The sequence below is a fragment of the Aphis gossypii genome, unplaced genomic scaffold (assembly GCF_020184175.1).
Source record: "Aphis gossypii isolate Hap1 unplaced genomic scaffold, ASM2018417v2 Contig00398, whole genome shotgun sequence".
NCBI lineage: Eukaryota > Metazoa > Arthropoda > Insecta > Hemiptera > Aphididae > Aphis > Aphis gossypii.
In genome coordinates, this window is record NW_026083091.1 from 60,379 (window position 1) to 77,735 (window position 17,357).

Genomic DNA, 17,357 nt, shown 5'->3' on the forward strand with positions numbered 1-17,357 from the left:
ATGGCTAATGACGATATTGATCTTATTATGCAATTTAATATAATGCAAAATAACATGCTCGAAGAATGGTTTACTGAACCTCGAAGATACATGGCACAAGAAAATCCATTTGATGGTAATGATTTTGTCCATAAATAATAATAAGTTATTGTAGATAAATTACCAAGTGTTAATTACTTGTTTATATACATTTTTGTAATTTCAGTTTTAACTGATAGACAGTTTATGGGGACCTATCGTTTAAGCAAAGTTCTTGTTGAAGAATTAATTGACATATTATTGCCATTTATAAAAGCGTCAAACACATTAAGTGTGCAAAGAAAGGTAGGTTAAAAATATACCTTCTATATTTTTATAGTTTGCAGGTTTCAGAAGTAAGTGTAACATTTTTCTCGATAGTTTTTAGTAGAAGACTTAAATTAAAATTTATAACATGCCATACTGCTAAGTACAGTTATTTGTACGAGTAGGTATGAGCTATCAGCTATAGGTACCTGTAATTTTTTTTTAAATAATAGATAGGTAATATTGATTATACATATTAGGTACTAGGCGTGATATAATATAAGGTTAATAGGTTAATGACCATAGTCGTCGTATTTTGATTCTTTTTGAAACTATTTATAGCCATGAGAAGTTGTCGTTTTTTTTCATTTATTCTCAATAAATAATTTTTCACTCAATCAAATGATTTGTAAAATAAGGTTCAATATAAGTTTTAGTAGCATAAATAAAAAAAGTCGAACAGAATTTTTTTATCTTAGACTAAAAGTTTACCGGAATGTATTTATAACTAAGAGCAATTTTCTATTTTTATTAATTTAATAATGAAAGGTTGTATGATTGCGTACTTAGCTGGCTCACCGTCTTTTCTATGAATCTTTTTTTTATGCAACGATATCGTTGAATTCAAATTTAACACTTCTATTAGGATAACATAATTTAAAACTACTATACAGCAGAGTGATACTCACTTGTCTACCATTTTAATTAATGACAACATAATATGAATCTTGAATAATATGGTTAAGCCGTTTAGCCGTAAAGGTCCTAATGGCTATTGATTTTTTAAATTACACTTAGGTTCTCACAGCTTTGAGGTTTTATGCAAGTGGGAGTTACCAACAGGATATAGGTGAGCATAGAGGTGCAGCTCTCAGTCAAGCATCTGTCAGCAGGTGTCTTACGGAAGTAACTGAAGCTTTGAATAACCCTAGAATTATGAATAAGTATATTCATTTTCCTGCAAATTTGTTAGAACTAAATATTGTTCGTCGAGGGTGAGTTACATTTTAATAATAATTTTAATTGCTTATAGTTTTTGATAGTGCCGTACATTAAATGGACCACATGGTATAAAATATAATATTTACATATTCATTCATCATAATATTATATTTCTTATTTGCCAGTTAGTATTGTATTATTTAATTAATTTGTTTATATATATAATATATATATATTTATAGTTGTATTATAAAATCATTAATATCAGGCTATTTAGATGGCCACTATCTACGTACTTTTACACAATTAATTATATTTACCTATTCTTAGTTCTTAACAAATATAATATATTTACATTTATCATATTTTTATGATGCTGTAAACCTGGGGTCGACAACTCGCGGCCCGCGATTACAATTTATAATGAATTATTAATTAGTATAAAAATATAGAATATCACATTATGTTAGTCGATAAAAAAATTAAACTTTAAATAAAGTAAGGTGTATGGCTCGTGAAAATGTTTTTTATTTTATTCCCCTTGACACCAAAAAAGTTGCGACCCTTGCTGTAAACTAACAATAGTTTGATTCTTATGGTTTTAAAATATCTAGTTATTAGTTTGAATATTTCCCACCAGATTTTATGACAAGTATTCAATTCCTGGGATCGTTGGAGTTATTGATGGAACCCATATAGCTATTGTCCCTCCAAAGTCTGATGATGAACTATACCCTGAGCATATATATGTCAACCGAAAAGGTTATCATAGTATAAATACTCAACTTGTGAGTCCTTAAACATATTTATTTAATATTATTTAGTAGGTATAAGTATCATTGCATAAAAACAAACAACTCAATAATTATTATTTAATTTAATAGCAATTATCAAAATATTGTTATTATTATAGATATGTGACTCAGACTTAAAAATATTGAACGTGTGTTCAAAGTTCCCAGGAAGTGCTCATGATAGCCATATATGGCGTTTAAGTGTTGTGCAAGATGTGTTAAGACATTTACATACTATTGGACAGACATCATATTTTTTGCTTGGTGATTCTAGATATGGACTTAAACCATGGTTGATGACACCGATATATGAACCCCTAGAAAATAGTCCAGAAGCACGGTATAATAAGTGGTTCGGTAAAACCAGATCAATAATTGAGCGTTGCAATGGTGTGTTGAAAATGCGTTTCAGATGCCTTTTAAAACACAGAGTTCTCCATTACTCGCCAGAAAAGGCAGCTAGTATTATTAACGCATGTGTAATATTACACAAAATTTGTATCACAAATAATTTACCATTAGTAAATATTGAGGAAAGAGAAGATATTGATTTAGGCATATATAATGATTTACCAGTAATTAATTATGTGAACCAAATTAATCCAGAACTTACAGCAGGAAAAAGATACCAACAACAAATTATTTCTAGATACTTTCAATAAACACTTCTTTATTTAACAAGATATCATTAAAAAATAAATTATTAAAATTATATAAGATAGCATATCATATTATTTTTTTTTATTAACTATAAAATTTTTTTTATCAGATATTTTATAAATTTAGTATGGGTAGCAGATTAAAACATATGATAAAAAAAGATTAATCTAAAATAAATTATAAAAGGTACCTATATATTTTATATTATTAAATGTTATATTATATTTTATTATAGACAATTTTCTAATGATATTTATATGTTATAAAACCTTAAAATATGTTAAAAAAAACAGGATTATATTAAGTACTTTTTTTCTAGTGCAGCTGCGATTCTTTCTTTTGCTTCTGTTCTCCTTTTTAAAAGATGAAGTTTAGCAATATAATAATTTTTTAAAATTTCATTTCTTGCATCATTTGTTTCTACCATATGCATAGAAGCATTTACAGATTCTTTTAAGACACCAATTTTACTAAAATGTTTTAATTATATTATGTTAGAACTTAGAATTTTTTAATTTGTAAATAAATATATTATATTACTTTAGGGGAAAAAATAGGAATTAAAATACCTTTTTGAATTATCTGTTGTTAAATTTGGTTGACCATTAACCTTACCAGCAAATTGTATATTATTAATAGCAGTTGTGAAACAGTCATCAACATTTAAGTGGGTTGGGTTTTCTTGTACAGGTAGGTTGAGATCACTTATATCTACACTGATGGATTTTTAAAATAATTAAACTACTAACATAATATACCTGTCATATTATATTTAATTAACATTAACATACCTATTTAAATTTAAATCATCTTCAATTTCAGGTAAAATATTATCAGTCACAGGTCTAAAATTATAATATTATAACACATTTTTTTAAATATTCACTATATAGTAAATAATAACTACTGTTTGTAAAAATTACTTTGTAAAACAAAATTAAAGGAAAAATTGGTCAATAACTTAGGTATTTAAGTAGGTAACATAAAACCAATACAAAAAATTGTGGTCAGCTAAATATAAAATAATAGTTTTATTTTGAGCAATACTTTGGTTGGATTAGTTGATATTAAAACCATTTTTACCTTATAAGAGTGGTATTTTATAAATATTTATTACTTACAATAAAACACAATTAGGCTCAACAACCTGTTCATCTTCTATAACCATCTGATAACCTTCAAAGCTTACAGTAGGTTCAGCAGTGTTTGGATGTCCACTAATAGGTACCTCTCCAATAATATTTAAAATTTGATCTTCCCATTCATCAGTCCTTTCATTTTCATTGTCCCCCCCACCAGTTCTTCTACAACTTTTTTTGTATTCAACACTTCTTGTCTTAACATTACTTTTTAAGTCTATCCAACACTAAAATTTTATAGCAAGCAATATTATATGTTGAAAATGAGTCATAAGATCTAAGTTACACTTAGATCATTGTTAAAATAATAATAATAAAAATATTTTGTGTAGTTCACAAATATTAAGATATTCTTGTAATTATATAATATCATGTACTATAATATCTACAGTATATTCTGACATTTTCACAGGCTTCTTATGGATTCTACAATAATTAGTCAGTAGCATGGCTACTTCATTATTGATTATTAAATTGAAAATATATTTATTAATAGAATATTATGACTACATTTTTAAGAATTTTGCTTTTTAGAGAATTTTTTGACATTATAAGTACATTTTTTATGTTTTAAAGTAATTTTTATATAGGAATTGATACAATTTTATAAAAATTAAGCAGCACCTGATTGTACAGTGCTATTATGAAACACAAGGTAAAAGTATAACAAATATATTTACCTAAATTGTATATTTAGTTTTTGGAAATCACTTTCAAAGTAAAATGGAAAACTAGTAGATGATGAATTTGATACGAATACTAATAATAATAATTAATACCTAAGAATAAAAATATATATAATAAAACAAATTTGTTAAAAATAATTTTAAAAGCATCTAAAAAAAAAATTCTGTTATGAGTGCACTAAGTTGTATGTTTTAAGTCATTTTTCTAGTTTTTTAGAGCATTTAAATCCGTTCCCTAAATTTATGAGTATTAAATTAAAATTTTTACATTGATCACACCATGAATTTAGAAAACTGTCTTGCACTCTTGCATTAAAGCACAATGGGCATAGGTATACGACAAAAGTGAATAGGTTATGAGAAATACGATTAATTACTTTTTTCCATTTTAATGGATCTTTAGTGGCTCCTACGATTGAATTAAGTTCATCACTTATTTGTTGCCACAGTTGTTTGGCATTTTTATTTGTATATGAAGAACCTAATATTCCCTTTTGAAGTTCCGGGTGTGACTGCTTGAAGGAAATTAATGCTTCCTTCTGAGCAAATGATACTGACTTACCTTTATATTTTTTGGACATTTTAAAATTTTATAGACTTAACTTTTACTTTAAAAATTTGTTGCTCGGTTGCAGGCGTTTAGCTAGTGTAGTAGTGTACAGTCTTTATATACGGAACAAAGAACATCCCTCGTTATTTTTAATTATTTAATTATTTTTTGTGATCAGCTGTTGCGTTTTCTCATGGAATAATAAGAAATTAAGTGATAACATTTCAATAGTCGAAAACTAGATCGAAAATCACATATTCGATATTTGAATTTTCGATCAGCTTTTGAGAATATCGTAAATCGAAAAATAACGATCGAATCGTTTATTTCGATCGAAAGTTGACCATCGAATAAATATTTTCGACGTACGTTTTCGATTGATTTGAGAATAGGCCCCCAGAATCTAAAATAGAACTAACCTTGGAAATTAGTAATGGATTGTACCACATGAGGACTCAAAACTTTAGGTAATGATGTTAATACAGATGGAATAGAGTCTTTGAACAATAATCTGTATATATACATATGTAATTTGAAACAATTAGGAAATTAGATAATATTTACTTAATTAATAATTACTTAGATGACTTAATGTCTTAATATATAGTAAAATTAAAGACTTTACTATGTAACAGTTGAATAACTCACGTTTTATTTCCTACACCTTTCCATATAATATAATCAGATGATTTGAAATGATCAGAACATATAACTCGGTTTTTGTTTAAAAATCTAGCACCTTGAGTTTTAAAAACATCCATAATTTCTGAACTTCCACACCACTCGACCCATTTTTTACACCTATATTAGTTTGTATTTCAATCATTAAATGCAATTTCTGGTTGTATAAATATATTCAAAATTATATTACCAAAAATAATATCAAACTATTTAATCTACAATTGTTATTTATTTTTATTTAGAAGCATATTTTTCTGTACAGAAACTTACAATTCTTCATTGGCTGGAAATCTATGAAAAGCCAAGTTTGGATTTATTTTCCCTGTATTGTAACAATATTTTGTTGAACATGACTTTTTAGAACACATTTTCATAAGTTTATACAAAACGAATGAAAACAATTTACAAAATAAATAGTATAGACATAAACTAATTAACTACAATAAGTACCTATACATCTTGGTAGTAAGTCTCATAAAAGTTTTAAGTACAAAGCAACCATTGCTGTTTATTTATAGTGCTTATACGAAAGCCAATGGTTATTTTTGTTTACAACCATTTCACATTTTGGCGGGATTTAATATTATGTAAATTACACCTGGGATATAGGCAAAAACAGTACAACTGAGGGCTCCGTATGTCACTGCTGATTATCATTGACATTCTCGTATTATCATTTATAGTATTTGATTTAACATATCCGTATATTCACTCGTGGTTGCTCCCTTGTTATTTATTCTATGTTGCATTAATTCAAACTTATTTAGGTTTTCTTTTAATTTTCTTAAAGTAGTATTATCCTGTATAGGAATTGTTTGTAAAATATTTTTTTTAAGACCTTTTAGTACATAAATGCAGATATCTTCTTCATTCATTTTATTATCAATCTGTCTACACAAGCTTTCTATTTCTGTCATAAAATTCGTTGCTGTTTCGGACTCTCCCTGTCTCTTATTTTCTAAAATTTTTTTTAATAATGCTATGTGCTCTATAGGGAGATATTGTTCTATGAACGCCTCTTCCATTTCCTTCCATGTCCAGCTATATTTTATATTGTATAAATTGTCCAAAAAATTGCTAGCTGTACCTCTTACAAATATGGGTAAACATTTTATTTTGTCTTTTTCCGACCAGTTATTAAACTCTGTAATCATTGAATATTGTCTCAAAAATATTTTTACGTCCTCATTTCCCTTGAAATGTTCCGGAGTTACGTGTAGGGTTTTCGGTCTTTCATTCATGATGTTTTTCTCTTGTTTTCTGTCTGTAGTGTTATTTATTAGTTGTTCCTCCTTATTCACTTTTATAATTAAATCTATTTTGTTGTTCTCACTTATTAAATTAATTTTATTTCCCGAATCAATGTTTAAATTTTTATTTGCACTGAAAAAAAAGATGTTCTTAATATGAATAAACGCCATTTATTGATCATTTTGTTTGACACAACGAATGTTTTTATTATTTCAACATAATATTGTTTATTGATAAACAATAATTGTGGTTAATAACATAAGCTTGTGTTTGTGGACACAATTAATTTTTACTCATCAGTTGTACTCAATATATTTATTAAAATAATAATTGATGATATTAAAACGATAAATAAATGGTTTGTTACTTAAATAAGTGAAATAGTTAGACTAATGAATTTGATTATCCTATTTATAAACGGTATTAATATTACGTAAAAGTAGGGTTGCCATACGTCCCGGTTTTACCGGGACACTACCGGTTTTTAACTAAGTGTCCCGATGTCCCGAGAAAGTGTTTCGGGACAGCGATTTGTCCCGGTTTCAAAATTTCACTCGATAAAATACCGATTTTCAATTATGAAAAAACATTATCTTCCTACACATTACAAAATGCAAGATTATATGCTCGATAATCGTAGGTGGGTATTTTATTTTTAGACTTTGTATGGTCAAACCCAAAATATATTACCACGATAATCATAAACTTAATGGCTTTAATGAAAACCGTTACGTCACTACGGTAGTATTGTAATAATGTTATCTACTTTAGAGTTTATTAGTTTAATGTTCAGTATCGTTGTACACGTAAGTTCTTAGTTCACCGCCGTATGGCTACGACTATAGATTTTCGACTTCCGTTCGTGTAAAATAACTAAAATATTTAATTTTTTTGATTAAATTAATTTATGTGAGCTTTTTTTCTCGTTGCGACATAATGCCACCAACACGGAGTGGTAAACGGTTATGTAGATTTACAGAAAAATTGCAAAGTGAATTCACGTTTTTGAAAAAAGTTCGTAACGATAACGATTATGATGTGTACTGCACAATTTGTTCGAGTTCATTTTCCGTCAGTCATGGAGGTCGTTCAGATATAACCGATCATTTAAAAAGAAATAAACATAAAACGGCGAAACAATCATCCACATTCAGTTCAGTAAGTAATTATTTTACACCTTTAATGGCAGATGATATTACATTAAAACTTGCAGCAAAAGAGGTAACTTTTGTATACCATACAATTTCGCATTCTCAAAGTTTTAATTCAATGACGTGTACATCAACTTTAATTCGTAAGCTATTTGACCAAAAAAAAATTCACAGCTGCTCGAACTAAAACAAGAGAAATTGCTGTAAATGTGATTGCTCCTTTTGCTGGTCAGTTAACGATAGACGATTTAAAAAAAGTTAACTTTGTATCTATTTTAGTTGATGCTTCTAATCATAAAGCTATTAAATTAGTACCAGTACTTGTACGTTATTTTTCACCTACCACTGGTGTAAAAAATAACATTTTAGAGTTTTCTAATTTACCAGGAGAAACTGCTGATTTAATTTATAACCAAATCATTAAAGTTCTAAATAATTTTAATTTAAAAGAAAAAATCATCAGTTATTCTGCCGACAACACTAATACCAATTTTGGAGGTCTTCAAAGAAAAGGAAAAAATAATATTTTTACAAAATTAAAAGAAACCCTAAACAGAGATATTTTAGGAATGGGTTGTTACGCACATATTATTCACAACAGTATTCAGTGTGCTTCAGATTCTTGGCCAATTGATATTGAGAGTATAGTATGCAAAATTTTTAGTTTTTTCCATATTTACACAGTTCGTGTTGAAAATCTAAAGGAATTTTGCGATTTTGCTGACGTGCAGTACAAGGATTACTCTCTCATTCAAAAACAAGGTGGCTTCTCTTTTTCCTGCTATTGAACGCATTATATCAATTTTTGATGGTTTAAAATCATATTTTTTGTCCCAAAACAATTGTCCAAATGCTCTTAAAATTTTTTTTGAAAATGAAAGTGCTTTGTTATGGCTTAAGTTTTTGTGTAGTCAGTTAAAAACTATAAACTCGTATATAAAGAAAGTTGAAAGCCAAAAATTATCGGCGATTGAATTAATGATTATTATGGAAGACCTTATGGAGAAAATCGAAAACAAAAGAAAAGATCGGTTTCTCACGGTAGAAATTAAAAATATCGTAACAAAACTTGAGGGCGAAGGACTTATCAATAGAAAAAATTTCGAAAGTAAATGTGATGAATTTTATGTACTTTGTTACAACTATTTACAAAAGTGGAACAATTCAAATCAACATGTTACTAATTTAAAATCAATGAAATGGATAACATTAGCCCCAAAGACAATAGTAAATTGGGAAAATGTCAAGAAATCAGTAATCTTTATAAAAACCATAATGTTAAATAATATTAATTTTGATGAAAAAACGTTTTTTGAACAATTCAAAATTTTTGAAAAAATTTTTCATCAACAAAATGACGAGTGGCATTGTCAAGAAATAGAAAATAATGGATATACATTTTCAAAATATTCACCGATAACAATCATGCATTTTTTGAGCTATTAAAAGTTGTTGAATTTAGTTTTGTTTTACCGGGTTCAAATGCAGCTGTGGAACGTGTTTTTTCACTGATGAATAGCACATGGACAAATTCAAGAAACAAACTTGATATAAAAACGGTAGAAGCTTCTCTTATCATAAAAACGTGCTTCAATAATATATCTTGTGAAGAATTCTACAACCGAATTTCGGTAAACAAGTCTTTATTAAAACAAGTTCATGGATCAGCCAAATATGTAGTAAAATCAACAGAAGAAACCCTGGACTCCGAAAGTTCCGAAGACTAAGAATATAAATTATTATTATTATATTGCTTGTAAACATAATTTATTCAAAAAAAAAAAAATATACATTCCTATAATCTATTTATATATATATTATAATAATGATCAAAAAAAGTAAATATTATTTTATTATTATTTTTAATTTATATACATATTTTTCTTTCATATGGCGATATATATATATATATAATATTTATCCATTCAAAATGTCCCGGGTTCAGAAAAATATAATCTGGTAACCCTACGTAAAAGTATATTTTTTAATTCAATGTTTATGTTTATTGAACTTAATAATATGATATTTATAAACGTATTGTCATGTTAAAGAACGATTATCATTAATCTAATAATTTTGGTAATGAATAATATAAAAAACTTATTATTATATCAATAAACGATGCCGTTAATACAACGTATTTTGTAAGAATGGGTAAAAAACGTATTTATAAATACCATAAACATTATTCATTATATTAAAAATAATGTGATTGATTTGTTTATCAATAATATAACAATGGTGAATATCACGTACAAGATTTTGTTATTAACAACCAAGTTATCATTCCATATCGCGGATTCAATATTTTGACACTTTTGACAGTGCTCAGTCCGTTAACCATTTCCTTTTAAAACAAGTTAAAAGTGTGGTGCTTTAAAAAAAGGTGTCTTTCGTGTGCTGTCGACAAAAAGCCAAGGTAAGTTATACACAAATATATTATATATAATTATTTTTTTATATTCTGAAAGGAGTGGGGCCATTTTTTTGTTATATATAACTCAAATGTAGGTATGTAGAAAATAAGTGTGTTTTTGTTTTTCGGAAATGTATCGTTTTGGAAAAAAAATAATGAAAATAGTAGGTATGTTTTGTATAATATTATACAAACTGATTGAATTTAAAATTAATTATTTCTATGAAAAAGTTTTTATTGGGAAATAAATAATAATTATTGTTAGCAGGAGTGGCTCAAGGTATAGGTGGCACTTTATTAGGGGGCAGTATTTTCATAGCAGTGTTATTATTATTTTAGGGGCGGCCTAAATATTTGCCTAAAATTTGATTTTGCCTAGTGCACTATTTTTGCTTGAGCCGGCCCTGATGGTTAGGATTAGATCCTTTTCATAATATGGACACGCGTATCATATGCTTGAGTTTCGTACATGTGCGATTCAGTTTACATTGTTTACAAATATACGCGCCGACGACGGCACTGGAGGAACCGTTTCTCCCGTAGCTATCGCGCGTAAGTACATAATATTTTGAAACGCAGCACAATGTATACGCGTCAATGTGAAAGACTACTAAATAATTATACAATATTTATTATTATTATTATTTTTATTTATTACTTATTAGACACCGTACCAGACAAATCATTTAACAATGTTATATAAGAATAATAATTGAGGCGCTTAGTTTCAAAACAAATTAACCCACAAATCCAATATTCTTAGAAAATACCTATACCTAATAGTACTTGCAGAATTTTTTATTTTTCAATAATTTTTGTAACAAAATAATAGTAAGTATCTATAATATAATTTGAATATGAAATTTTTTTTCAAGGATTTTATTTTTTTGAATATTGGTTAGTTTTTTACCTTAAGGTTGATTAGCCCGCTTTAGCAATATAATTAATAATAAAATATACTTATTTAATCTGTTCTAAATATTTTTTTCTAGGTGTCATTTACATACATAGGTTCTAACTTATATTAGTATATATATATATATCTATATTCTATATCTAAAAAAAATGTTATGTTTCATTTGTAAGTCATCTCATAATGATCTTGATAAACTTATTTTACATTTTAAACACTCACATAATTTGAATAGTAAATCTCCTGTTAGATGCGATGATTGTGGCCAAATGTTTACACTATAGTCTAGATTTAAAAGACACGTACAACGGCAACGCTTAAATACTCAGAGTAATTCAAATAATGACAATATTAATTTGCATGGTTCTATGAATAAAACTAGTTCTTTATCTATGGATAGTAATATTCCGATATTAACCACTAATTTTAACGTATCTAATGAGTTCATATCCAATAATACATATACTGAAGCTCCTATAAATGAAACAGTAGATACTGCACACGAAAAATTCGATTTCGATAAACATTTAAAAACAAATATAAATATGACGTTAACATTTTCTCTTTTTCTCCACAATAACAATAATTTTACTAGAAAAGATGTGTTAGAAGTTCAAGAACACGTAAACAAATATGTAGTTAAGCCATTGTTAGATACTGTCATGAATTTAGCAAAATCCAGTTGTCAATACCAACTGCCCGCTTTATATAACGACTTTTCTATTTTAGTTTCAAATTTACGTAATACTTTTAAATTATTTGACTCCGATTATAAACTCTATAATTTCTTAAAAAATGAAGGTTATGTAACTAATTTTAAAGAGGTGACAATCAATAACCAATTAGTACCAGCTCATCGAGCTGGCATATTAGAAAACAAACAAATAACGACCTAAGGTATTTTAATGCCATTAAAATTCCAATTTAAAGCATTTTTGAAAGAAATCAATTAATCACACCTACTATTAACTATATGAACTTTTTGGAACAAAATAATGTTAAGCTAACTAAATTTTGTACAAGGTGAACTGTGGAGGAAAAAAATAAAATTATACCTGGGAAAAAATGTGATACCTTATATTCTATACGTGGATGATTTCGAAATAAACAACCCACTTGGGTCTAATTCTTTAAAGCATTCTATCTGTAATTTATATTACTCTTTTCCGTGTTTGCCAATAGAAGAATCCAAATTAGAAAATATTTTTTATGCTGCTATAACGAAGTCCTCAGATTTAAAACAATTTGGAAACGAAACATGTTTTGAATGCCTCATAGATGAGTTGAAAAAATTAGAAATTGATGGCATAGATATTAACTCATCAACACCGAACGTCACCATATGGGTACACCTGTATTGCTATTTTCACAATACGATTGGGGAAACCCATAAAGATATATTTCTTGTAACATTATTGCATCAGAGTGTATGTTATCTGCACTTCATTTTGGTATTATGTTTAACAGTTTATTCGTAAACAGTGTCTTATGACAATGTATTATTTCAACGAAGATTTTAAAATGAGCGATTTTTTTGATTTTTCCGGTATTCGGCTACAGTGAGTATAAACTTTTATTATTAATGAATAGTTGATACATTATTTGCATCTAATATATTTATCTGAGTATTTTTTTTCAATTAGTTATTTCTATTATGACTTATGCTTTGTTTAGTAAGGTGTCACCACATGGGCCCATTCGTCTTATATGTTATGATGTGACTATGAGATTGACGTTTTATATATTATTTTTTCAGAAACGGTCTTACAGTAGAAGATGCTTTGAATATTTTAGATGATTTTGGCGATTTGGAAGCAGCAAATATATACATTGAACCTCCTGATCCAAATGAAATAACTGATGAAGATTCTGGTGACGAAGATGGAGGACTTGTAGATAATTTATGTGGTCGGCAATTACAAGCATCTGCGGAAATCGAATTTACAAATGGACAACGAGTGGGCGATTTTTCAACAAATGATCAAGAATCTATTCCTGATCCTTCGTTTACACATAAAAATTTTATATTTCCAACTGTTGAACAACCAAAATGGACTCGAGGTAATCTAGAATTTAATGGAAGTTTTTCAAAACCTAATTATTTGTTTTATACTGGAATGTCACCCACTCATCTTTTTGAACTTTTTTTTGATGACGAAGTAATTAAGTTGCTCATAACTGAATCATTGAACTATGCAATTTATAAAGGTTTTAAAAATACTAATTTGTGTACAGACGAAATTAAGTGTTTTGTTGGTATTTTGATTTTGTCCGGTTATAATACATTGCCTGGACGTCGCTATTATTAGGATACTTCTCCTGATATGCAAAATATAATTGTACGGGATTGTATGCGTCGCGATAGGTTTGAAGAAATTTGTCGTATATTGCATTGTGCAGATAACTCTAATATAAATGCTGATAAATATTATAAGTTAAGGCCTTTAAAAAATCTTTTACAAAGTCGTTTTATTAAAACACTTTGTTCCTGAACAAGAACTAAATTATGACGATAGCATGATTAAATATTTTGGACGACACTCTTGTAAACAGTTCATTAGAGGAAAGCCAATACGGTTTGGTTTTAAAGCATGGTGTATAAATACAGCTTCAGGTTACCTTGAAAATTTTGATTTTTACCAGGGTAATAATCCGAATACAACACCTGAAATTAAATTATACTTTGGCAAATGCATTGCTCCATTTTACGAAATGCTGAAAGAATTTCCAACCGAAAAAATGAATTTACCATATAAATTTTTTTTCGATAATTTATTCACTAACCAAACACTTTTACGTTTTTTATCGGAAAATGGTTATAATGGTACAGGAACGATACGAATTTACGCTTACCAAAAAATATAAAGCTTACGGAAAAAACAGCTTGGAAAAATAAAGATAGAGGAACTTTTGAATATATATTGGACAAAAATAATGGAATACATTATTCAACATGGTTAGACAATTCTGTCATAACAGTAGCTTCTACGTGTTTTAGAAGTATTCCTACATCAGGAGTTAAAAGATTTTCCAGAAAAGAAAAAAAAACAATAATTGTTCAGCGTCCCCTTTGTATTGGTCAATATAATCAATTTATGGGTAGTACTGATTTAATGGACGAGAATGTAAATAGATATAGAATTGGTTTGCGTGGTAAGAAATGATGGTGGTGTTTGTTTACTTGGCTTATCGATATATCAATACAAAGTGCTTGGATCCTTCACAAAAAATCTGGAGGCAATCTATCTCAACATGAATTTAGACGCGAATACGCGATATCGTGAAGACATATTTGATTACCTACAGAAATTTACCAAAACGACCAGGACCTTTGGCTAAAATTCCTGATGCTGAGCGATATGACGGTAGAGATCATCTAATAATACCATTAGCTAATGGTATGAGGAAAAGATGTGGAGCAGACAATTGTACGTCCAAAGGACGTACACAGTGTTTAAAATACAATGTTGGACTATGTGCAATGTGCTTTGCTTCATATCATAGTAAATAATATAATAAATGATAGATATTTTACTTAATATTCTATTATATAATTTATTTATACATAAGATATTGCTTTTCATAAAATAAAAAATTACAGTTATAATTTCAATAAAATATTTTTCTAAAAAAAAAAAAATAGGGTAATTGCCGTGTGTACCCATATGGTGACGCCTTAAATCTCAGAGTAGGCGTATGTAAATTTTTTTTTTTTTGTTTTGTTTCATTAATGTATAATACATGAACCTATTTATGGCAAAAAAAGGACAAAACTAAAAAAATAAAAATTCTCGTAGCTGATGGGTTAATGATGGAAATAATGTAATGATCAAAGTACATTTTATTTTAGGTTTGGTTGTAGGTGACAATTTAGGATTAAACTGTTTTCTCAACTTTAGCAAATAGTTCTCTAGTAATTATTTTTGTAGACTTTGCAGAGCTCCAAAAGTAAATACCAAAAAATTAATTTGTGAAATTTCAGAAATAACGCGCACAGTTGAAAACTATCAAATTGATGCTACCGATCCTAACTCTAAAGGAGTAGTTAAAGAATCCTTACTAAATAATATACCATCTTTCCACGTTGTGAAAAATTACTATGCTGATATCATGCATGACCTTTTTGAAGGAGTTTGTCATTATAATACCATTCATATAATTAATCATTTTATAACGTCAATGAAATATTTTGATTTGGATACTTTAAATTTTCGAAAGCAATTGTTTGATTATGGATCAAAAGAAATTGAGAATCTTTCACCCAAAATAGAGTCTTATCATCTTAAAAAAAAAAAAATCAAAAATGTCAGCTAGGGAAATGATGACTTCATCATGTATTTTCCCATTATGATCGGAGATTTAGTTCCTTCTGATGACGTTGTTTGGAAATTTCTTATCAACTTTGTTGAAATTGTTGATATATTAATTTGTTTTGAGATTGACGAGTGCAGTATACAAATTTTGGAAAATAAAATTAAAATATATAACTCGGACTACATCACTTTATTTAATGACACACTTAAGCTGAAATTTCACAACTTGAAGCATTACCCAAATATTATTAGACAATCAGGACCTCTTAGAAACATTTGGTGTTTCAATTTTGAACAGAAACATAAACAATTTAAAATTTACTCACATTGTATAACGTCACGAAAAAATATATGTTATACATTGGCTAAAAAGTATGAACTAAAATTTGCATTTCAATTATTAAAAGGCTCAAACTTTGCTAATGCTATTACTTCAAATGATAAGTATATAGTAGATAGTAATTTCATAAATCTTATTAAGGATAAATTACAATACGCTAGTGACGTTTCCATCGAATTGTATTCACGTCTATATTTTAAAGGAATTGAATACAGAAACGGTTATTATATTTCAGTTTTTAACAAAGATATTATGTTATATTTGATACTAAAATTGTAATTGTAGAGCAGAAAAAAGTTTTATTTTTTTGTCAGCATTTACGGAGTGTAAAATTCGATAACCATATACTTGCTTATGAAGTAGATCCTTTAAACTTGGGTCCTTTTTCACTAATATCTACTGATGAAATAATTGGACCACCCGTACATTTAATTACAACTGCTAGATGGAAAAAAGTTATACGTCTTAAAGAATATTATCGATGCATTTAGTTCTACTTTATTTATAAATATTCAATAATTACTAATTAATAATAATAATAATTGTTAATAAATAATAATGTATGTATAATTTTAGGTAATTTTTTAAAACAAATTAAGCTTTTTATAAATTATTGTAAAGATCATTATGTGAATTAAACTAATAATGTACTACTTTAATTCTAATTTTAAATTTAACTATACATTTAATTAACTGTCAGAAAATGGACAAACCGAATATTATAATGACCACTTCAGAAACAGAAGATGCTAAAATTATGGAAGCACTTTTTTGTGTACCACCACTACTTCTGCAATCAAGAGATATGAATGATGAAGATCTCAACACAACAAACTCACATATTGAATATAGTATTATGGACATTTCTCATCCAGATGTTAATCATGGGGTATTAACCGTTGAATAGCCAACAACCGAAGAACTAGAACTCAGATCATTGTTGTCTGAATGGAATCTTGAAGTGTTAGCTGATGAGTTCATGGTATACGATTATTTTTAATTCTAAAAGTATCATATTATTAATAATGTAATAAATTAGTAACTTTTTTTTATGCTTTACAGCTCAAAACGTTTTTGTTGATGTCTTAAAAATTGTCTAACGTCACCAAATTGAACGTTTACTCAAAGGGTTTGATCTAGGGATGCAATTTAAATTTGAAGACAAATTAGAAAAATGGCGTGAATTTATTGGAATTCCCCTTTGTCCAATAAATCAAGATTATCGAAGCACATCAT

At 27.7% G+C, this 17,357-nt stretch overlaps 2 protein-coding genes across 2 annotated transcripts; one reads left to right on the plus strand and one right to left on the minus strand.

The window, feature by feature from the left end:
• On the plus strand, nucleotides 1-2,683 carry LOC126554000 (putative nuclease HARBI1). The gene is made up of 5 exons (XM_050209119.1): nucleotides 1-115; nucleotides 206-324; nucleotides 1,084-1,280; nucleotides 1,868-2,015; nucleotides 2,141-2,683. Exons 1-5 carry the CDS (start codon nucleotides 1-3, stop codon nucleotides 2,681-2,683), a joined length of 1,122 nt encoding a protein of 373 aa, XP_050065076.1.
• A 293-nt stretch (nucleotides 2,684-2,976) lies between these two features.
• Nucleotides 2,977-6,474, minus strand: LOC126554001 (uncharacterized). The gene is made up of 5 exons (XM_050209120.1): nucleotides 5,705-6,474; nucleotides 3,803-4,047; nucleotides 3,473-3,526; nucleotides 3,251-3,397; nucleotides 2,977-3,151 (listed from the first exon to the last, which is right to left on the minus strand). The coding sequence occupies exons 2-5, from the start codon at nucleotides 3,847-3,849 to the stop codon at nucleotides 2,977-2,979; spliced, it is 423 nt and encodes a 140-aa protein (XP_050065077.1). The 5' UTR covers nucleotides 3,850-4,047; nucleotides 5,705-6,474.
• Between the last annotated feature and the right edge of the window lie 10,883 nt (nucleotides 6,475-17,357).